This window comes from Muntiacus reevesi, chromosome 15 (assembly GCF_963930625.1).
Source record: "Muntiacus reevesi chromosome 15, mMunRee1.1, whole genome shotgun sequence".
Classification (NCBI taxonomy): domain Eukaryota; kingdom Metazoa; phylum Chordata; class Mammalia; order Artiodactyla; family Cervidae; genus Muntiacus; species Muntiacus reevesi.
In genome coordinates, this window is record NC_089263.1 from 52,991,560 (window position 1) to 53,015,583 (window position 24,024).

General features: G+C 39.8%; 1 protein-coding gene across 1 annotated transcript in view; it reads right to left on the reverse strand.

The window, feature by feature from the left end:
* CATSPERB (cation channel sperm associated auxiliary subunit beta) overlaps positions 1-24,024 on the reverse strand; it is a 120,942-nt gene that overhangs the window by 24,738 nt on the left and 72,180 nt on the right. The window contains exons 16-19 of the mRNA XM_065906074.1: positions 20,034-20,188; positions 17,364-17,518; positions 8,996-9,186; positions 5,987-6,319 (exon numbers count right to left, since the gene is read on the reverse strand). Coding sequence (XP_065762146.1) covers positions 5,987-6,319; positions 8,996-9,186; positions 17,364-17,518; positions 20,034-20,188 — 834 coding nt within the window. The remainder of the gene's footprint in view (positions 1-5,986; positions 6,320-8,995; positions 9,187-17,363; positions 17,519-20,033; positions 20,189-24,024) is intronic.

The window sequence follows — 24,024 nt, forward strand, 5'->3', positions numbered from 1 at the left end:
AATGAAAATGGGAGTACATATAACTCCCTCCTCAAATTCTGATTTTGTTTCCTTCAGATATATACCCAGAAGTGGGATTACTAGATCATGAAAGTGTTAGTTGCTCAGTTGTGTCTGACTCTTTGCAACACCATGGACTGTAGCCCACCAGGCTCCTCTGTCCATGGAATTCTCCAGGCAAGAATACTGGAGTGGGTTGCCATGCCCTTCTCCAGGGAATCTTCACAACCTGGGGATTGAAGCTGGGTCTTCCATTTTGCAGGAAGATTCTTTACTGTCTGAGCCACCAGGGAACTCCTTACTAGATCATGCAGTAGTTCTCTTTTTAGCTTTTTGAGAAACTCACACACTGTTTTTAATGTGACTGAACCAATTTATATTCCTACTAACAGTGTACAAATGTTCACTTTATGTCCTCAACAGCACTTACTATGTCTTGTCTTTTTGTTAACATCCATTCTAACAGGTGTATTAGAGGTGATATTTCACTGTAGTTTTGATTTGCACTTTTCTGATGACTGTCTGAGGAGGCCTTATAAATAGCTGTGAAACGAAGAGAAGCGAAAAGCAAAGGAGAAAAGGAAAGATATTCCCATTTGAATGTAGAGTTCCAAAGAATAGCCAGGAGAGATAAGAAAACCTTCCTCAGTGGTCAGTGCAAAGAAATAGAGGAAAACAACAGGATGGGAAAGACTAGAGATCTCTTCAAGAAAATTAGAGATATCAAGGGAACATTTCAGGCAAAGATGGGTTCGATAAAGGACAGAAATGGTATGAACCTAACAGAAGCAGAAGATATTAAGAAGAGGTGGCAAGAAGACACAGAAGAACTGTACAAAAAAGTTTTTCACGAGCCAGATAATCACAATGGTGTGATCACTCACCTAGAGTCAGACATCCTGGAATGTGAAGTCAATGGGCCTTAGAAAGCATCACTATGAACAAAGCTAGTGGATGTGATGGAATTCCAGTTGAGCTATTTCAAATCCTGAAAGATGATGCTATGAAAGTGCTGCACTCAATATGCCAGCAAATTTGGAAAACTCAGCAGTGGCCACAGGACTGGAAAAGGTCAGTTTTCATTCCAATCTCAAAGAAAGGCAATGCCAAAGAATGCTCAAACGACCGCACAGTTGCACTCATCTCACATGCTAGTAAAGTAATGCTCAAAATTCTCCAAGTCAGGCTTCAGCAATACATGAAGCGAGAAGCTGGTTTTAGAAAAGGCAGAGGAACCAGAGATCAAATTGCCAATATCCGCTGGATCATTGAAAAAGCAAGAGAGTTTCAGAAAAACATCTTTCTGTTTTATTGACCACGCCAAAGCCTTCGACTGTGTGGATCACAATAAACTGTGGAAAATTCTGAAAGAGATGGGGATACCAGACCACCTGACCTGCCTCTTGAGAAACCTATATGCAGGTCAGGAAGCAACAGTTAGAACTGGACATGGAACAACAGACTGGTTCCAAATAGGAAAAGGAGTACATCAAGGCTGTATATTGTCACCCTTCTTATTTAACTTATATGCAGAGTACATCATGAGAAACGCTGGGCTGGAGGAAGCACAAGCTGGAATCAAGATTGCCGGGAGAAATATCAATAACCTCAGATATGCAGATGACACCACCCTTATAGCAGAGAGTGAAGAGGAACTGAAAAGCCTCTTGATGAAAGTGAAAGAAGAGAGTGAAAAAGTTGGCTTAAAGCTTAAGATTCAGAAAACTAAGATCAGGGCATCCGGTCCCATCACCTCATGGGAAATAGATGGGGAGATAGTGGAAACAGTGTCAGACTTTATTTTTTTGGGCTCCAAAATCACTGCGGATGGTGACTGCAGCCATGAAATTAAAAGACGCTTATTCCTTGGAAGGAAAGTTATGACCAACCTAGACAGCATATTAAAAAGCAGAGACATTACTTTGCCAACAAAGGTCTGTCTGGTCAAGGCTATGGTTTTTCCAGTGGTCATGTCTGGATGTGAGAGTTGGACTGTGAAGAAAGCTGAGTGCTGAAAAATTGATGCTTTTGAACTGTGATGTTGGAGAAGACTCTTGAGAGTCCCTTGGACAGCAAGGAGATTCAACCAGTCCATCCTAAAGGAGATCAGTCCTGGGTGTCCGTTGGATGGACTGATGCTGAAGGTGAAACTCCAATACTTTGGCCACCTCATGCGAAAAGCTGACTCATTAGAAAAGACTATGATGCTTGGAGGGATTGGGAGCAGGAGGAGAAGGGGACGACAGAGGATGAGATGGCTGGATAGCATCACCGAATCGATGGACATGAGTTGGAGTAAATTCTGGGAGTTGGTGATGGACAGGGAGTCCTGGTATGCTGTGATTCATGGGGTCGCAAAGAGTCAGACATGACTGAGCGACTGAACTGAACTGATGATTACTTTGCTGACAAAGGTCCATCTAGTCAAAGCTATGATTTTTCCAGTAGTCACATATGGATGTGAGAGTTGGACCATAAAGAAGGCTGAGTGCCAAAGAATTGATGCTTTTGAACTGTGGTGTTGAAGACTCTTGAGAGTCTCTTGGACTGCAAGGAGATACAGTCAATCCTAAAGGAAATCAACCCTGAATATTCACTGGAAAGACTGATGCTGAAGCTGAAGCTCCAATACTTTGGCCACCTGACTGGAAGAACTGACTCACTGGAAAAGACCCTGATGCTGAGAAAAATTGAAGATGGGAGGAGAAGGAGATGAGAGAGGATGAGATGGTTGGATGGCATCACCGACTCAATGGACGTGAGTTTGAGCAAGCTCTGGGAGTTGGTGATGGACAGGGAACCCTGGTGTGCTGCAGTCCATGGGGTCACAAAGAGTTGGACACGACTGAGCAACTGAACTGAACTGATGATTGGTGATATTGAACATCTTATCATGTACCTGTTAGTCATTTTTTCAAAGCCTATAATTTTTATAAATTGCAGTTTCTTATGTTTTTCAAATAAGCCTTTCTTAAAAAAATAGTGTTTTGTCCTTTCCATTATGGTTCATATGCCTTCTTTTATCTAAGAAAGTGAAAGTGAAAGTTACTCAGTCGTGTCCAACTCTTTGCAACCCCATGGACTATACAGCCCGTGGAATTCTCCAGGCCAGAATACGGGCGTGGGTAACCTATACCTTCTCCAGCGGATCTTCCAGACGCAGGAATCAAACCGGGGTCTCCTGCATTGCAGGCAGATTCTTTACCAACTGAGCTATCAGGAAAGCCTTTTATCTAAGAGTTTTATATATATTATACAATCATTTTTACAATGTCTTTCTGATTATTCCATCAACTCAAGATTAAAATTTTGTTTCCTATGCTTGTTGAGTTTTCCTTATGTTGGGTCATTTCTTTACATGGCTTTAAACTTATTTTTCTCAATACATGGTCAATGTAGATAGGTATTTTTTTAATTGGATAATTGCTTTACAATATTGTGTTGGCCTCTGCTATTCATCAGCATGAATTATCCACAGGTATACATATATCCCCTCTCTTATGAACCCACCTCCCATCTCCCACCCCATCCCACCTTTCTTGGTTCACAGAACACTGGGTTGAGCTCCCTGTGTCACACAACAAATTCCTACTTGCTATCTATTTTACATATGGTAATGTATAAGTTTCCATGCTATTCTTTCAACTCATCACACCCACTCATTTCCCCATTGTGTTCACAAGTCTCTCTATATCTGTATCTTCATTGCTGCCCTGCAAATAGGTTCATCAGTACCATCTTTCTAGATTCCAAACACATTCACAGAGTGAAGTAAGTTAGAAAGATTGACTTTCTTTTTTTGTGTGTGCAAGTCCATGTTACCGGGTTTATGAAAGTATTCATACAGGTGGTTTTGTGCTTCCTTAAGCTGGGGCCCAGGAATTGTAATGATTTCTCGTTTGGGATTCTTGTATCTGGTGTGTAGTCTCTGGGTGTTACACAGTCTAGAGGTTTGGGTTTTTTTTTATAAGAAATTCTTTGTGAGTCCCATGGAGATCACAGCCCCCCATCTCCTTCTTTGGGTTGTTGGGTAGCATTGTTCTTATTACCTCTTCACCTCTCCACAATCTGATGGTTCCAGCCTTACTTAATGCTCTCAGTTCCAACTTCATACCACAAGGTAGAAATGTCTAAAGGTCTACATCTTCAGACCAATGGCTGGGGATTAAAACACATCCCACTGTCTAAGTGATCGACATCCGAGCCTCATAACCTTGTAGGAGTTACACATTAGCTAACTCTTTCAACTTTGAGTTCCCTCTTCATTTCTTGTTGTTGCTCAGTTGCTCAGTGGTGTCTGACTCTTTGCGACCCCATGAACTGCAGCACACCAAGCTTCCCTGTCTTTCACCAACTCTCGGAGTTTCCTCAAACTCATGTCCAATGAGTTGGTGAAGCCATCCAACCATGTTGTCCTCTGTCATCCCTTCTGAAAGAATATTCAGGATTGATTTCCTTTAGGATTGACTGGTTTGATCTCCTTGAAGTCCAAGGGACTGTCAAGGTCTTCTCCAACATCACAGTTCAAAAGCAGCAATTCTTTGTCACTCAGCCTTCTTTATGGTCCAATGCTCACATCCATACATGACTACCGGAAAAACCTTATCTTTGACCAGATGGACCTTGGCAAAGTAATGTCTCTGCTCCTTAATAAGCTATCTAGGTTTTTCATAGCTTTTCTTCCAAGGAGCAAGCATCTTTTAATTTCATGGCTGCAGTTGCCATCTGAAGTGATTTTGGAGCCCAGGAAAATAAAGTCTGTCACTGTTTCCATTGTTTCCCCATCTATCTGCCATGAAATGATGGGACTGGATGCCACAATCTTCATTTTTTGAAAGTTGAGTTTTAAGTCAACTTTTTCACTGTCCTCTTTTACTTTCATCAAGAAGCTCTTTAGTTCCTCTTCACTTTCCGCCATAAGGGTGGTGTCATCTGCATGTCTGAGGTTATTGATATTTCTCCTGGCAATCTTGATTTCAGCTTGTGCTTCATCCATCCTGGCATTTTGCATGATACACTCTGCATGTAAGTTAAATAAGCAGGGTGGCAATATACAGCCTTGAGTTACTCATTTTCCAACTTGGAACCAGTCTATTGTTCCATGTTCAGTTCTAACTGTTGCTTTTTTACCCGCATACAGGTTTCTCAGGATGCAAGGAAGGTGGTCTGGTATTCCCATCTCTTTAAGAATTTTCTACAATTTGTTGTGATCCACACATCAAAGGCTTTAGTGTAGTCAATGAAGCAGATGTTTTTCTGGAATTCTTTTGCTTTTTCTATGATCCAGTGGATATCTGATTCCTCGACCTTTTCCAAATCCAGTTTGAATATCTGGAAGTTCACGTACTGTTGAAGTCTAGCCTGGAGAATTTTGAACAATACTTTGCTAACGTCTTCATTTCTAGTGACAAGATTTTCCTTTTTCGCTCTCCTCTCTTTCATCTTTCTTTCCTCAGTTTCTAGCTAAGTTATTTACTAAAGTTTTTTGTTTTACTTTTTTCCAGTATGCCATTTACCATCATCTTTAGTAAGTTTTATATTTTTAAATAAATAAATACTTGGAAAATGGGGCAAAGTATAGAATTCTATTTAAAAGTCTTTTTTTTTTTGGCTTAAAGTAAATACTTGAAATGGTTATAACAATAACAAGGTAATTAAAAGGTTTTCTTTTCAGAGGGCAGCTAAAATTTAAACTAAAATCCTCTGTAAATTTGGGCTGGTAATATAACCTCATTTTTCTCATTTATAAAATAAGGATTATAATCTAGCCCATTAGGATAGTCATAAACCATAAATTATAAATATATAAAAACATTTAATACAGAGTTTTTGCATGAGTGCTCAATAATTAGAAGCTTATACTGTTAGTGATAGAATGTCACCTACTAATGAAACCAAAGATAAAGGAAATATCAAAGAGTGTATTTTACATGCAAGAAAAGCAATAATATCTCCTCTTGATATTTCCCAATAAAAATAAACTTACCTTTTGTATTAGGTATGACCTTCATTTTTAAAGTGTGAGATTTCCCCAGATCAATGTATTTCAGGACACTGAGGGATAGTGAATCATCATGTTGTTGAAACCAGTAATTACATGGGTTTGCATATATGTTCCATGTTTGTCCATTCCTTCTTCCAAAGTTGTATAAGAACCAGGAGTCTTTTTGAAAGGTCATGTTATGGGGGACTATTTCAGGCATGGTAGCAACAGCTAAAGCATTCTCATTATCTAAAATCGTTGTGATCAGGAAGCTGCTATAACCGGGAATCACCACAGTCTTTTCTATATCCGAATCTTGAAATGAGGAGATAACACCTGGAGCTAAAACAAGAGTGATTTGGTATAAAATAGAACAGCCAATGTTCTCCAAGAAATACTGGTAGACATAACTGATGAATACATTACTTGAGTTTTTAAACTATGGTTTTAACTAGAGAACATATTTGTCAGATTTCAGGTCATAATTCAAATTACTTTGTAGAAAGTGTATCACAAATATGCCAAACACAACTTCTACTGTGAAACTAGTTCTATAAAATTATCAGTAAAAAACAAGCCACATAGGATTAAGTAATTATAAGAAAGCTGATTTCTTTTCTATAGAACTAGTAAGAGCCTTAATAACCTAGAGATTGGAGGAAATCCATCATAGTGGATATGAGAGAAGTCAACAAATGGCTGTTTGAAGGAGAGGGAAGTCATTATTTTAAAATGTTTTTGAAACACATCAACAATGATACTCACCTTGTTCTGAAAAAAAAAAAAAAAGAAGTAGTCTAAAGAGACCCTCATAATTCCTTTGTTATAAACACATGTTCTAATTTTTCCCATTTCAACAAACCAACAAAAAACCCTTTTCTACATTCCCTTCAACTACTATCTCATTTCTCTCTTCCCCTTCACTGTGAGATTCCCCAAAAGGATCGCCTTATGCACTATCTTCAATTCCCTGCCTCTTGTCATTTTTTGACCCTAACCCAATGACTACATGTCATTTTTGTCTACATGACTCCACCCAACAACAGCTTTTGTCAACTTTACCAGTGACTTTGACACAGATCCATCGGGCAGTTTTCTCTCCCGACCTCTTTTCTAAACCCACCTCTTGGCAGCATGTAGCACAGCATCACTCCTTTCTTCTTGAAGTAACTTCTTCACTTGGTTTCTGAGACACACTCTCTTCTCCTAGCAGATCATCCAGCCTTTCCCATCTCTCTGACCACTAGATGTTGGAATACCAGAGATTGGCTCTCAAACTTTTTCCTTTCTCTATCTACACCTGCTTTCCCGGTGATCTCATCTAATCTAGTAGCATTAACTATCATATATGCTGACCACTGGGCTTCCCAGGTGGCTCAGTAGTAAAGAATTCACCTGCCAATGCAGGAGATGCTGGAGATGTGGGCTTGCTCTCTGGCTTGGGAAGATCCCTTCAGGAGGGAATGGCAAACTGCTCCAGTATTCTTGCCTGGGAAATCCCATAGGCGAGGAGCTTGGCGGGCTACAGGCCATGGGGTCACAAAGAGCTGGACGTGACTGAGTGACTGAGCACACATGTGTGATGCTGGTCACTCACTTTCCCCTCCACCTTTGACTTTTTGAGATATAATTGATACATAATATTAGTTTCAGGTGTACAACATGATGTGGTATTTTGGTATTTTTTTGGTATAAAACACCAAAAAAAAAATTTAACAAAGTGGCGATCAATGCTTACCTATCCATAACTACTTAAATGTAAATGACCTAAATCCTTCAATCAAAAGATATAAAGTGGTTGAGTTGATTTAGAAACAAAAACAAGATACACTATATGGTGCCTACAAGGGACTCACCTCAGATGTAAGGAGACATGCAGACTGAAAGTGAAGGGATGAAAAAAGATATTCTATGCAAGTGGAAATCAAAAGAAGTCTGGGATACCAATACTTATATCAGAGAAAGTAGACCTTAAGACAAAGGCTAAAGAAGGTTATTATATAATAAGAGTCAAACAAAAAGATATAACATTTATAAACATTTATGCACTTAACAAATGAGCACCTAAATAATAAAGCAAATATTCATAGATTTGAGGAGAAATAGATAGCAATACAAAAATAGTAGAGGATTTTAATACCTTACTTTCATCAATGGATAGGTCAGACAGACAGAAAATCAACAAGGGGCATGATTGAACTTATGTTTTAGAAAAATCGCTTAAGCTGCTCTGTTGAGAACAGACTGGGCATGTGACAGAGAAAGGGCAAGAAGGAAAGCAGAGAAATCAGCTTCCTTAAAAACTACTGAGATGGTCAAAAAGTTTGTTCAGGTTCTCCTGTAAGATGTTATGAAAAACCCAAACGGACTTTTTGGCCAACTCAATAAATATGCAATTACTCTTCAGCCCAGCAGTTGCACTCCTGGGCATTTATTCCAGAGAAGTGAAAAAATATGTATATACAAAAACCTGTACACAAATACTTAAGGTAGAGTCAAAATTCTGTCTATTGTATGATTCCATTTATGTAACATTCTGGAAAGGAGAGAATTTGGGGAACAGAAAACAGATTTGGTTGCCAGGGGCCAGCATTGGGAGAGCAAAGAATTAGGAGAGTGTTTTATGGGGCTGATCACAACGGTGGCTCCATCACTGAATGAATAGATTTATCAAAATCCATAGACATACACTGAAAAGAGTGAATTTTACTGTATGTAAGTTATACCTTAATAAACCTGAACAAAAAAAAAGAGAGAGAGAGAGACTATTGCAATAATCAAGTAAGAGAACATATTAAATGTAAGATGCCTGTTATTCATCCCAGTGGAGAAATCAGGCTTTATTATATTAAAAATAAAGAATTCCTCTAAGAATTTAAGTATATGTAGACTTCTGTAGATTATCAATTGGTTTAAATTTTGAAATCTATTGTTCTATAAAAGAGCATAAACATTCATCCCAAAAGATAATTCTTCATTATTCCCAGCCATCAGAAATATTATTACACTTACTTTGTAATTGAAGACTAAGTTTATAGGAGTAATTTCCAGCTTCACTAATGGAAAGGGAACTAGACAAACAAGAGCTCTCATTTACTTCCTCCATTCCAAAAGGGTCTGTCAGTTCTGCAATAACTGAGGACAAAAATCCTTCAGGAGTGTTATGTTGAAATACCTTTCTTATGTAAGCTGTTCCAGTTTTCCTAAAAACAAACCAACAAATATCAAGCAATTTGGATAAAACAGTGACTTAAATTAGCAAGTTCATAAACATAAATTATAAATAAAAAATGCCACAAATGGTTAACAAATAAATATTTGAGTAACATTTGTTCAATTTCATTAGTAACTGATGAAATGTCAGTTACAGCAATGGGATGTGACTTTTCACCTAGAAAATTAAAGAAGTTTTTAAAAGACGGGGTTTGATAGTGATAAGAACTGAGAGAGATTGACACTAATGAAATGGTAAAATGGTACACTACTCCTAAAAAGCAGTTTGAAACTATGCATTGAGTGCTAATATTTTTTTTTTTTTTTTTTGCCTTCTGATTCCATAAATCTACTGATAGGTCTCTATCCTAAGGACATAACTTGAAACACAGAGGGGAAGAAAAGTATTCCACACAAAGATGTTCATCACAGCATTATGATAAAAGTTAGAAAGAAAAATGCCAACAATAGGAAAATTAACTAAATGATAATACCTGATCTACCTAGAAAAAAAGCATCTATTAAAATGATTCTTACAAAGAAATTTTCATTACCTAAGGAAAGTGGTCACATTATAATGTCTAAAATAAAGAAGTATAGTGAAAAATGTTGAAATGAATGTTGAAAAGGACTAATCAATAATTCATCAAAGTGTTAACCGTCATGATTTTGCTTAATCAGTGTGTGAATGGATTAAAACACTGAGGTATATCCAGACAATGGAATGTTATTCAGTGGTAAAGAGAAATGAATTATCAAGTCATGAAAAGACATGAAGGACGCTTAAATGGATACTACTAAGTGAAAGAAGCCAATATGAAAAACAACACCCTGAATGATTCCAACTACATGACATTCTGAAAAAGGTAAAACTATACAGACAGCATCTATTTCTGCTTCATTGACTATGCTAAAGCCTTTGACTGTGTGGATCACAATAAACTGTGGAGAATTCTTTTGTGTGTGTGTGTGTGTGTGTGTGTGTGTGGAGAATTCTTAAACAGATGGGAATACCTTACCCATCTCCTGAGAAACCTGTATGCAGGTCACGAAGCAACAGTTAGAACCAGACATGGAACAACAAACAGACTGGTTCAAAATTGGGAAAGGAGTATGACAGGGCTGTATACTGTCACTCTGCTTATTTAACTTCTATGCAGAGTACATCATGCAAAATGCTGGGCTGGATGAACCACAAGCTGGAGTCAAGATTGCTAGGAGAAATATCAATAACTTTAGATATGCAGATGATACCACTCTCATGGCAGAAAGTGAAGAGGAACTGAAGAGCCTTGTGATGAAGGTGAAAGAAGAGAGTGAAAAAGCTAGCTTGAAAGTCAACATACAGAAAACTAGTATCATGGCATCTGGTCCCATCACTTCATGCAAACAGAAGGGGAAAAAGTGGAAAGAGTGACAGATTTTATGTTCTTGGGCTCCAAAATCACCGTGGATAGTGACTGCAGCAATGAAATTAAAAGACACTTTCTCTTGAAAGGAAAGCTATGGCAAACCTAGACAGCATTTTAAAAAGCAGGGATATCACTTTGCCAACAAAGGTCCATATAATCAAAGCTATGATTTTCCCAGTAGTCATGTATGGATGTGAGAGCTGGACCATAAAGAAGGCTGCAATTATTGAGCTGTAACCAATCTGAAAGAGCGCAGCACAGTGGTTAAGCGGCCAGACTGTTATTGAGCTTATGTGCTCAGTCATGTCCAACTCTTTGCGACCCCATGGACCGTAGCTTACCAGGCTTCTCTGACCATGGGATTTCCCAGGCAAGAATACTGGAGTGGGTTGTCATTTCCTTCTCCAGGGGATCTTCCTGATCTAGGAATCAAACTCACGTCTCCTGTGTCTCCTGCATTGCAGGTGGATTCTTTACCCACTGAGCCGTCAAAGAAGGCTGAACACCGAAGAACTGACGGTTTCTAATTGTGGTGCTGAAGAAGACTCTTGGGAGTCCTTTGGACGGCAAGGAGATCAAACCAGTCCATCCTAAGGGAAATCAACCCTGAATATTCATTGGAAGGACCCTTGCTGAAGCTGAAGCTCTAAAACTTTGGCCACCTGATGCAAAGAACTGACCCATTGGGAAAGACCCTGATGCTGGGATAGATTGAAGACAAGAGGAGAAGGGGGCAACAGAGGATGAGATGGTTGGATGGCATCATCAACTCAATGGGTGTGAATCTGAACAAACTCCAGGAGATTGTGAAGGACAGGGTAGCCTGGTTTGCTGCAGTCCATGGGGTCACAAAGAGTTGGACACAACTTGGCAACTGAACAACAACAGCAAAATAGAGACAGTATAGATGTCAGGGGTTAGTAGGATGGAGGGATGAATAGGAAGAGCAGAGAGGACTTTCAGGGCAATGAACCTATTCTGTATGATAATATAAGATGTATATGTATCACTATAGAATTGTCAAAATCCATAGAAAGTACAACACCAAGAGTGAATCCTAATGTAAACTATGGACTTCAGGTGATTGATGATATGTCAGTATAGGTTCATGGATTGGAACAAATAAACTACTATAGTGTCAGACACAAAGTGAGGGAGATATGTGTGGAGATGAGGCACGTGGGAACTCTCTGTACTTTCTGATCCATGTTGCTTGCTCCTAACTCTGCTCTTAAAAAATAAGGCTTATTACCATAATTAAAAAAAAAAACTATTAACCTCTTTGCATCTGGAGTCACTGACCAATAGCCAGGCAGACACTTTAATTACTAACCCTGCCATCCCGCTTGTCCCACCACTGGAGAAGTAAATGAGTCTCCTGTATTCAAGTGTCCAGGATGGCTCCTGGGGGGCAATCAAGCTCCACTCTTACAGGAGAGGTAAGAATCCAGCCTTTAAAGGAGAGAAGAGGGTTTGGGCAATGAAGGATGGGCTTAAAATTAGGAGTCAGGAAGTTCCGAGGTGGAGAGGAATATCTGTTGAGTGGGGAAAACACTACACAAAGGCAGTCGCCATCAAACGTAACTACCTATACCTGCTAAACTCCAGTTCCAGTACCCATGCTGTTTCTCCAGCCCACTGCCCTCATCCCAAGCCAATGAAGCTGCTTTAATCATGGTTACGACAGCCTGGAAGGTTGACACATCCAAAGGTCACTGCACTTCTTGGTTCTCATGTGACTCAGTCTCTCAGTCACATGGTCACAGTGGTTTACTCCATACTTTTCAAAACATCCGCCTCCCTTGGCTTACATGTTCCCACTTTACCCTGTTTTTTTGTTTTTTTCTTTCTATTTTACTGGCTATTCCTTTTTTGTTTTCTTGGCTGGGGCCTCCTCTTCTGCCTATTCTCTCTTCCTGGAGGGCTCCAGGCCTTTTCTTCTCTACATACATCCATTTATATTGGAACAACTACCAAATGCAGAGCTTCCGCTATTTTTGCAGTATGCATTTGTATATCCAGGCAACTGTCAACTTCACATCTTTACCTAGGTACCTAATAGGTATTTCACACTTAATATTTCCAATATGCAAGTCTCACTCACCCTGCCTAACCCTGCACTCCAAATCTCAGAAAATGACAGCATCTTCTACCTAGCTACAAACTAAAACCCTAGCAAATTCCTGATGGCTCTCTTGCTCATTCCCACAACAGGCAATCCACCACCAAATCCTGTCTCTTCTCAAGTGCACTATTTCGACCATCTTCTTTTCTCACCTGTATTATTTCAGTAGCTTTCCAAGGAGCTTGGAGACATTGACTCTCACCCTGTCCTAGTCTTTTCACAGCAAATGATCTTTTAAAAAATATAAATTATTTCACTATCCTATATAAAACTTTCCAATGGCTTCCCCTGGCACCAAGAATAAAATGTAAACCCATATGTAGCCTGCAGTTCCCTGTATGATCTGATACTTCCCTACCTTCTCACTGACCTTCCAACACACCATCTCACTCTGCACTATCTACACAAGCAGTCCAAGTGTAATTGGACTAAGCTCTCCAATTAGAAAAACAGTTCTAAAAAAAAAAGAAAGAAATAGTTCTGGAGATGGACAGTGGTGATGGTTGCACAACCATGTGAATACACTTAATGCCACAGAACTGCACTCTTAAAAATGGCTAAAATGGTAAATTTTATGTTATGCTATTTTGCTATACCCTCTAGGCTGTAATGCAAAAAAGCATTGTAAGTATAAACATAGTCATTAAATACCAATAAAATGTTCAACTCATCAAGAAGATGTAAAAATTCTTTTTGTAACACTGCAAATAGTTGTCTTATTTTAAACTACTTTATTGAGTTATGATTGACACATAAAAGGCCTTATATACTTAATATAAACAACTTGATGATTTTAAGGATAAGTATATACCCATGAAATCAACATCATAAGAAAGTCTGAGAAGATGTAACAATTTTAAACTTATACATATCTAAAAACAGCCTCACACATATATAAGGCAAAATTGACAGAACTACAATGAAGAATTGAAAAATTCAATATCACATCAGAAAATTTTAACATAACTCAATAATTGATAGATCGCAAAAGAAAAAAATCAGTTAAGGATAAAGAAAATTGGAAAATCACAATTAACAAGATTAATCTAACAAGTGAATTCTAACACTGCACGCAACAGTGTATGAAATGTATAAACATAGATAATACACAATGACCTAGATAGGTTTATTTCATGACTTTCAGTCTGATTCAACATTAAATCTATAATATAATTCACAGCATCAAGTTAAAGTTCAAAGGAAAAAATTATATAGATAAGTTCAATAGATACAGGAGAAACATTTAAGTTAAAAACAAAAAGAAAACACTTCTTAAACTTAAAAAAAAGATAACTGTAAATGAAAAATAGTTTTAAAAATGTATGGAAAAGTCAGGAACAAGGAAGCCCACTGCTAATGGTCTGAATGTTTGTATCCCTCCAAAATTCCTGTGTTGAAAACATAATGCCCAAAGTGATGGTATTTGGAGATGAAGTTTTTGGGAAGCGATTCAGGTCATGCAGGTGAAGCATTTTTGAATCAGTTTAGTACCCTGCCCCTTTCAATCATGACAGTACACAGCGAGAAGTTGGCAATCTATACCCAGGAGAGAGCCTGCACCAGAAACTTACCACACTGGCACCTTAATCTTAGACTTCTGGTCTTCATAACTGTGAGAAATACATTTGTTTATAAGTCATCTGTCTGGAGAATCCCGTGGGCAGAGGAGCCTGGTGGACCCCCATGGGGTCACAAAGAGTTGGACATGACTGAAGTGACTTAGCACACACACATAAGCCATCCAGTTTTTTTGTGTTTGATTAGAGCAGCCTGAACAGAATGACACCCATTAACTTCATTTATATTTAATAAGCTCCTAGATACTGTAACAGAAAGAAATGTATAACATGCTAAAAGATGTTAAAATAAATTATCAGCAGGTGATGTGATTATCTGCTTAGAAAAATATTTATCCCTACTCCAAAAATCCAAAAGAATATATAGAAAAAGTACTAGAATCAGCAAATGAGTTTAGCAAATTTGAAACACCTGAGATTGCTATACAACGTCAATTATAAGGCATTCTGCTTTGACTTTTGATGAAGAAAGAAGCAGCCCAACAAGCAATGAAACAAAATGGATAAATCACAAAGTTGTCACTTTCCTTAAGCCATCCAAGAACTAACCAGAAATCCAAGGGAATAAGCCATCCCAAGGAGAGTCTGAACACAGGAACAGTCTCACTTGTGGAAAAACATAGAAGGGAGAAACATGGTACTGGCCACAAAAGAAATAAATAAGAAATGTCTAAAAATAAAAAAACAAACAAAAAACTGTCAAAGACCAAGATGTGCTGGTATGTGAATCTGGAAATTCTGGGGCACCTTTCAAAAGGGAGCTGCACTCACTTGCAAGCTCCTTTCCATGGGCCTCAGAAGAAAGACTGGGGCAGAGAGTGAACCAGAGAAAGTCCCTGCTGGTGGCGCAGGCAGCAAGGGAGTGCGGGGCAAGGTCATTATAGGGAGGTTGGAGAGGGTGGGAGGAAACAGGGAGGAAGTCTCATTCACTTCCCTGAATCTTCTTTCATAAGAAGCAAAAGCCTTGGCTGGGCATTGAACAGTTAAACACTGGCCTCAAAAGAGGTGATCCTGGCTGGGGAGGAGGGCCTGGAGGCTGTTGGCACTGAAGCCCTGGCTCCCTCCTCTTCCCTCCCACCTCCCCTCTCTGCTCTACACAGCAGAAGCTTTAAACTACGGAGAGAGAGGAAGCAAAGCCACCTGTCACTGGGGCACAGGCAAAGACACATTATGAGTAAGGGAAGACTAAAATAATAACCCTCTATCCTTATGGAGAGTCAGGAAGTTGTCTTGGGCCTAAAATTCTAGGAGCACAAACAGAGTATCCTACTGCAAGAAGAGTCAGGACTCTCCACCCAGGATCTAACTGCAGCTATAAAGCAGAATTTGGTTGCAAGAAGTAATTTTTATTAACAGGTTGTTGTGCTTTTTTTTTCCTTAATGGAACTTGACTAGCTGAATCTAACATTTAAGTGCAAGAACAAAGGCCAAGAAGATCTAAGACAGGGTGCTATTCACACAAGTTACCTGGTTAGAGAAAATTTGTCAGTGTGACCTAGTGAAGGTCAAATACAGTAATGAAAAACTCTCTGTGGAAGAGGAAAACATCCTGCTTCACCCCTGACCACCTAGACATCTTCCTTTGGCCTACAGCTGACCTCATGACTCCGGCTCCCAAATCCTTGACCTTTCTGGTTGAAGTCCCACCTGCCTCCAGTTTCCAGATCCTAGCTCTCTGCTACCATGTCCTTCCTCAGAAATGCCCATTCTCTAGTTTCTGTGCAAGTGAGCAAAGTTACTGACTGAACATAGAACATGCTATGCTGCTTTTTAAACATTCTGATCTTTTAGAGAATTATCATATGCTTTCAAAATAATTAGGATAAAAATTGATATTAACATTAAGATGATACTGATCATATGTTAATTTTAAAGGTGATTCTCTATGTTTCTTACAAAGACATACCCATATAAACAGGCACTAATGGATTTATAATATCACACATATGAAAGCCATCAAAAACAAATGGTTCTCGACAATCACGGATACTTTTCTTAGAGACAGAAGATTCTACAATCATTGTAGAATAAAACCTGATGCCAACATCTACTATATTATGTTTGCTTCCTGTCTGCACAATCTACCTCTGAGGGAGGTGTTGGGTGGAGCATGGAGCTGTTGGCTGCTGCTGCTGCTGCTGCTGCTAAGTCGCTCCAGTTGTGTCCAACTCTGTGTGACCCCATAGATGGCAGCCCACCAGGTTCCCCTGTCTCTGGGATTTTCCAGGCAAGAACACTGGAGTGGGTCGCCATTTCCTTCTCCAATGCATGTAAGTGAAAAGTGAAAGTGAAGTCGCTCAGTCGTGTCTGACTCTTAGCGATCCCATGGACTGCAGCCTATCAGACTCCTCCATCCATGGGATTTTCCAGGCAAGAGTACTGGAGTGGGTTGCCATTTCCTTCTCCAGGAGCTGTTGGCTACGGGACATTATCTAGTTGGTAGACCAATGGATGTATAATAGAGAGATTTCAACCTGGTGGAACAGGGCTCACCAGTTGGGAACAGGTGAGTTTCTGGTAATCTGAGACTGCTCCTTTTCTGGTTGTTAGATGTGTGTGTGTGGGAGGGGGTACTTGTAGAATTCATATTGTTTTTCAAAGATTTTAGGCCATAAAGGCAGCTTTCAGGGTCATTGGCTCTTGCTAATATCCTTGAAGAAAGCATTCCTGAGAACGCTGCATACCCTGTCAGGCAGGATTTCATGCAGGATGGTCTCCTCTATGTTAGATTTGTTTGTCATAGGACATATGACAACTGCCATGGGAGTGAGCTCTGAGGATAAGCAGTACCCAGCGTAGCCCAGATATTTTTGAAACTCGGGACAACAAGCACACATTTCTTTAGGTTGGCCTAAAGGTGCCGATATACCTGGCCCCATGTTCCTAAAACTGGGGCACTGTGCAATGCACCTTGAAGTCTACAAATGTATTTGATCTTGCAAGGTGTTCAAAAACACTTTTTCTCCTTGACTAAGAAAATTACTCCAAAAGGTAGGCTCAAAATTTAGAATTTAGATACCAGTGTACAATCTGTGAAGCTAATCAGTACCTACCTGGAGTGTATCAGTTTTCCAAAGTGAATGTCATAGAACTTCTTGGTGTATACTCTATCCTTCGGTTCATTTTTGGGCACATATGCATAAAATATCATTTCATTTAAGGTGAGATACTGTGGAGCAAGGGCAGTGTCAAAGCCCATGTCAAAAGCCTGGAACATGAAAAGAGAAAATAATGAATTTATTTGGACAGCAAGGAGAACAAACTGTCAATCCCAAAGGAAATTAACCCTGAATATTCATTGGAAGGACTGATGCTGAAGCTGAATCTCCAATATTTTGGCCACCAGATGTGAAGAGCTGATTCATTGGAAAAGACTCTGATGCTGGGAAAGATTGAGGGCAGGAGGAGAAGGGGGCTACAGATGATGAGATGGGTGGATGGCATCACCAGCTCAGTGGACATGAGTTGGAGCAAACTCCAGGAGATGGTGAAGGGACAGGGAAGCCTGGCATGCTGCAGTCCACAGGGTTGCAAAGAGTTGGACACAATTTAGTGACTGAACAACCACAGCATAATTCCATTATGACAAAATGCAAATAATGGGTTTGCTTCCATTTCACATCAAAACAACATTGCTTTTCTTATCAACAGATGGAATATCGCTGAATATCCATTCAGATGGGAGGGAAAACACAATTTTCTATTGAGGAGGAGGAGAAATTCTGAAGAGCAAAGTTCAGTTTAACTTTCCCATATAGAAGGCTGCAACAGCAGACCGGAGTGTCTTATCTCATATGTGGGGGAAGAGTTTAGAAGTGCAGGCTCTAGAACTTGGTTCCTGTTTGGAGTATTCTGTAAGCAAGGGGCTGAGAAGCACCTCCCCACACTTGAGCGCTACTGCCCCCATGTCATGCTGGTAACTCTGTACTGCTGCTGCTGAGTCCTCGAGGCTGGTGGTTCACAAGACTTCTCCTCTCACTCAACACAGACAACTTTGGACCAGATTTCTGATCTGCAAGTCATCTTTCCAACATACCCTTCTCTGATGCTGATCTTGTCCAGCTTTGGGAAATTGTAGGAGTGAGAAGGCAGGTGGGGACCAGTCCCAAGGGGATGCTGGAGTTGCCTGGTTGCTGTGACGTGAGGACAGAGGGGTAGATGCTGCAGTATGATGGAGCAGCCACCATCGAGCAGAGCCGTTCAGACCCACGTTCTGTCATCCTTTTCCTCTGGTCTCTGAAATTTGGGGACTCACCGAGAAGGAGAGAGAATGGGAAACAGACGCCAGGAGAATACACATGGGACTCAACATGTAGTGCACTGTATTGAACAGATGGCTTAAGGACTCTTGAAGACTGCTGACAAGGCTTTAAGAGTTGTGTGTGACATATGAGAATGGGAGTGGCAAGAATATCCCATGAAAGAATGTGCAAGTCCTGGGAAAGACAGCATAGTGACTAAAAGCACAGGTCCTGAACCTGTTGCCCCAAACTGATTTGATGCTTGATTCCAGGAACTAGCCAGTGGTGTATATAATTTGGGGTGAATTATTTACCCTCCCTGTGCCTCACTTTCCTTGTGGGTAAAATGAGGATAAGTAATTGTTATAAAGATTAAGTGTTCAGGACAGTGTTTGGCAACTACTCAGAGCCAAAAAAGGTTTATGGATCATGTGTGTTCAGAGAGGATACAGATATAGTTTGTTTTGGGAGAGGGAGGTGATAATACTGAGGGCAAATTCCTTGAATGCACTCACCCTGAGTATAAAAACCCATTTTGGCTTTTGATTTTAATAATTTAAACTTTCATGTAAGAGAACATTTTCTACAAATTGTGAAGATAGTGAAAATTGAGGTAACTGCTTTTTTGGTTAGGGCTACCCTGCTAATCGCAGGATTTGATTTGTTTCTATGTAGCACCACACAAGACTGGTGAATAAATCACACAGGGAGTCACATGATGGCCTCTTACTGTCACTAGGAAGTTCCACTTTTCTCTCTGCCAGTATCTCAGAAGACAGGCAAGTTAAAGCACCGTGTTCTGAACCGCAGTCTTGGCCTGATAATTTTGAGTGATCTATTAAAACTAGAGTCACCCTTTATTCTATATCCTTTAAGCTAAAGTGCAGATTTTACTAGATCCCAGTTAAAAAATCTGTTTATTTGCTGATATATTGATGAGAAATCATTATTATGATTATGTGTTCCATGATGTTTTTAGGTTCAAATATCTTTATAAGTGGCCCATTATACATTAAAATTATTAGAAAAATCTGCATGAAGTATTATCTGTGATGCAGATGATTATTCCTTTCTCTGTTAGCATTAGAAAAGGAAAAAACAAGTGGGAAGGGTTAGTAAGAAAGAAAAAAGTCAAGAGTGGGAAGAACCAGAACTTATATTTCTTTAAGGTCAACCTTGAGAGAGTCAAACTCACGGTAAACCTGGGTTGGATCTAGTTTAGAATATCTGGTGGTTTGCTGTGAAAACATTTATATGAAAATATTCCAGGTGTGTGTAAGTCTATAAAGCTCTGTATGAAACTTCAAAGGTTTTGGAGATGTTCCCTGATATATGAAGGTTTTTCCTTTAGTTAAAAATAGCAAAGAGTATTAACAGTGTTTGTCCCAAGGAAAACACTTTCCTGTTTCCCTATTTCTCTGTATATAGAATATGACATCTATTAAAAGAAGGCAAACTGTTTCAACACATTAGATCACTGACCTGTCCAAAAATACCTTTAGAATTTCCAAAGGCAGCAAGTGATCCACCAGCTTCAAAGTGGTCTGGAGTCAGTTTATGTATGAATCCCATGTGGTCATAGTATAAAGTGAAAATTTTATCAGAAATAGATCCAATATTACTATATTTTTCTAACCCTGTTAGGAAAGAAATGGATATCGCTTGATATTGATATGATACACTTCAGTTCAATTCAGTCATTCAGTTGTGTCCAACTCTTTGCAACCCCATGGACTGCAGGACGTCAGGCTTCCCTGTCCATCACCAACTCCAGGAGCCTGCTCAAGTTCACGTTCACTGAGTCAGTGATGCTATCAAACCATCTTGTCCTTGTCGTCCCCTTCTCCTGCCTTCAATCTTTCCCAGCATCAGGGTCTTTTCCAGTGAATCAGTTTTCACATCAGGTAGACAAAGTATTGGATGATACAACTAGAGAACTTTTAAAATTCTACCTTATAAAAACTCTATTTAAACTAAGAGGTGAGAGAAGCGCTCCATAATTAGCAAATTCATGTTAGTTTTTGTTAAGTCCACGGAAAGTTTTTTTTTCAAGCTCCATTTCATTACCGAACCTGTTTGAAGCAGGTGAAGGACAGTGAGCAGATGTCTGGAGGAAAGGATGCTAGCTCCCCCTGGCGGTGGTTTCTCTTCATAACACTGAACTCAGACTTCCCAGTAGGTGGAAGGCAGTGAGAAAATAACCCTCGGGGCGGCAAGGGGAATTATCAGTAGAGACCACTGGGTCATTAGCTATACTAGGATTAATATGTTGAACCAGCCTTGGTTATCTCCTGTTTCTCCTGTGTCCTGCCAGTAATCTGGTGGTGCAACAACATTCACTAGACATTGATCCGCGGAAAGCGAGTGCGCCCTCTCCTGGATGGACGATGAACGCTCAAGTCTCAGTGTGAGAAAGGCTGAGGTCCAAGCCCCAGCCACCAAGCCCACTTATCTTCCCAGTTTGGCCAGGGTCTCCTGGCCCATTCTCCTGTCCTAACCCCTAAATACTGGAGTGACCCAGGATTCAGTTCTTAGATCTCTTCTCTTACTCTCTCAAGATATCTGGTCCAGTTTCAGGTTTTTAAATACATCTTTATGTGGATGATTCCCAAATTGAAACCTCCCATCTCACTCTTTCCTGAACTCTGCTGCTGCTACTGCTAAGTCGCTTCAGTCGTGTCCGACTCTATGAGACCCCACAGATGGCAGCCCACCAGGCTTCCCCGTCCCTGGGATTCTGCAGGCAAGAATACTGGAGTGGGTTGCCATTTCCTTCTCCAATGCGTGGAAGTGAAAAGTGAAAGTGAAGTCGCTCAGTCGGTCTGACTCCCAGCGACCCATGGACTGCAGCCTACCAGGCTCCTCTGTCCATGGAATTCTCCAGCAAGAATACTGGAGTGGGTAGAAATTCCCTTCTCTGGGGATCTTCTCAACCCAGAGATCGAACCATGGTCTCCGCATTGCGGGAAGATTCTTTCCCATCTGAGCCACTAGGGAAGTCTTCCTCATCTCCAATAAGGGCAACTGCATTATTCTAGCTGCTCAGTCCAGAAACCATGGTGCCATTCTTAACATCTCACTTTCTGTCACACCCTGTATCCAGTCCATCAGGAAATCCTACTGACTTTAGCCTCAAGGTGTATGCATGTGTGTGTGTATATATATATATCTCCTAGCCTCTCTCACCAGAATCACCCTGGACAAGCCAATATATGTATTCAGTTATTAAGAAATTTATGAGGAATTACCTCATGCAATTATGGAGGCTGAGAAGTTCTATGATCTGCTGTCTGCAAGGTAGAGAAGAGGTCCAAGCACCAGGGGAGTTGGTGGTATGACTCCTAGTTGGAGCCCAAAAGCCTGAGAACTGGGTTGTTGGGTGGGAGAGCAGAGAACAGATGTCCTAACTTGAGCAGGTGCACAAGAAGCAAAAGGGGTGAATTCCTCCCTCCTCCACCTTTTTGTTCTATTTAGGTCTTCAACAGACTGGATGATACCCACCCATACTGGGCAGGGCAGTGTATAGATTCAAATGTTAATCTGGTCCAGAAACAGTCACACAGACAGGTGCAGAAATATGTTTAATTTGGGCACCCCTTGGTAGTTCAGACGATAAAGAATCCGCCTGCAATGTGGGAGACCTGGGTTGGATCCCTGGGTTGAGAAGATCCCCTGGAGGAGGGCATGGCAACCCACTCCAGTATTCTTTCCTGGAGAATTCCATGGACAGAAGAGCCTGGTGGGCTACAATCCATAGGGTCAGAAAGAGTGGGACACGACTGACTTTCAGTCAAGTCAACACATGAAATTAACCATTACAATTACTAAGGTTCAATATGCCGTATTTCATCTATAAACATAAGGTAGACTTTTTTCATGTTTTAACATCTTGGAAATGGACGTTTTATAATTGATGTCTTATAATCATCGTCCACTAGGTGGCACTCATGCCATAGTAGTCAATTAGCTACAGGGGATTATAGCAATATTTTGTCTCCGTTCTTTACATTGTCATTACTTCCCTGGATCACTGGTATAACACATGTTGAGTTAATAATGCTGCTTAAAATGCTTTAAAATATTACAATATAATTTGGTATTTAAACAAAATTATTGTGGGTTCAGCAAGAGAGGAAAACAAAGCACGGCCTATATTCATCAAAAAAAGCAAATGGCACTGAAGAACTACCACACTACCACATTTTCTTGTAGAACAATCACCAACTATTTTACATGACCTAAGAGGAAAGAAGCCTATAAGTAGATGAAATTACATGTTTTACTGTGAAGATACACATGAATTTATTGCCTTATCACACACCAAGCTGGGGAAATAATGTCAGCATAATCCATGCATCACCCATGATCATTGTTAAAACACTGTGTTAAAGTTTAACTGGAAGAGTTTTTCCTTTCTTTGTGTGAATAGAACCAAGTGTATCTTACACTTAATAAAGCTCATATTTGATGAAATATGTTTATAACATTCTTCTGTTGGTTTTGCATATGAACAACTAGTTGTGCATGAGCAGTTGCTCAGTCGTGTCCGACTCCTTGTGACCCCACGGACTGTAGTCCGCCAGTCTCCTCTGTCCATGGGATTTTCCAGGCAAGAATACTGGACTGGGTTGTCATTTCCTCCACCAGGAGATCTTCCTGACCCAGGGATCAAACCCGCGTCTCCTGCGTTTCCTGCTTTGGCAGGCTGAGTTTTTACCACTGAGCCACCTGGGTTGAATTGACTCCAGATTCTTAGGTAATCTTTTTCTCCAAAGTTTCTCTAAAAGAATATGTGATATTATTTGTTGCAGCAGAGAAAAAATCAAGGTTGGCTTGATTCTTTTGTGCCTTTAACATTGATTTACATTTTCTACTTCAAATAATCCAGAAGTGTTTTTGTTTTTATTTTTGGTTTTGCTTTTAGTTAAAAATTTAATGTCTTATCAACTTTTGTTTCCTTTATTTTTACTATTTTCAGTATTGATTCATTCATATTAGAGAGCTACAATGGGCCAGGAAGAGAAATACACAACCACCACCTTTGTTCATCACAGAAAAACCCCACCACTTATAAGTTCTCAATCTTTAGCATCAATATTTGTCATTTGAAATTTTACTTACTTATTCATTCTATATGTAGACATGTTTCTATAGTTTATATCTATGATTTTTTAATAGTTTATATTGTCAAGTTAGTTTAGTTTTCTTTTTTTGTTTTTTTTTTTTTTGTAGTTTAGTTTTCTTAAGTGTTGATTATTTTTACTATTTCTGATTATTTTTACTATTTCAATCTTGCTTAGTCTATTTTGACTTTTATTTCTAATGTGTGTTTATTCTCTATTTGACTATTCCCCGGATCCATTCTCTGACTCTCTTCCTTGTTTGGTCCTCTGAAAGGCTCATCCCTGTGAATTTCAACCTGTTGCTGTTCAGTCGCTAAGTTGTGTCTGACTCTTCGTGACCCCATGAACAT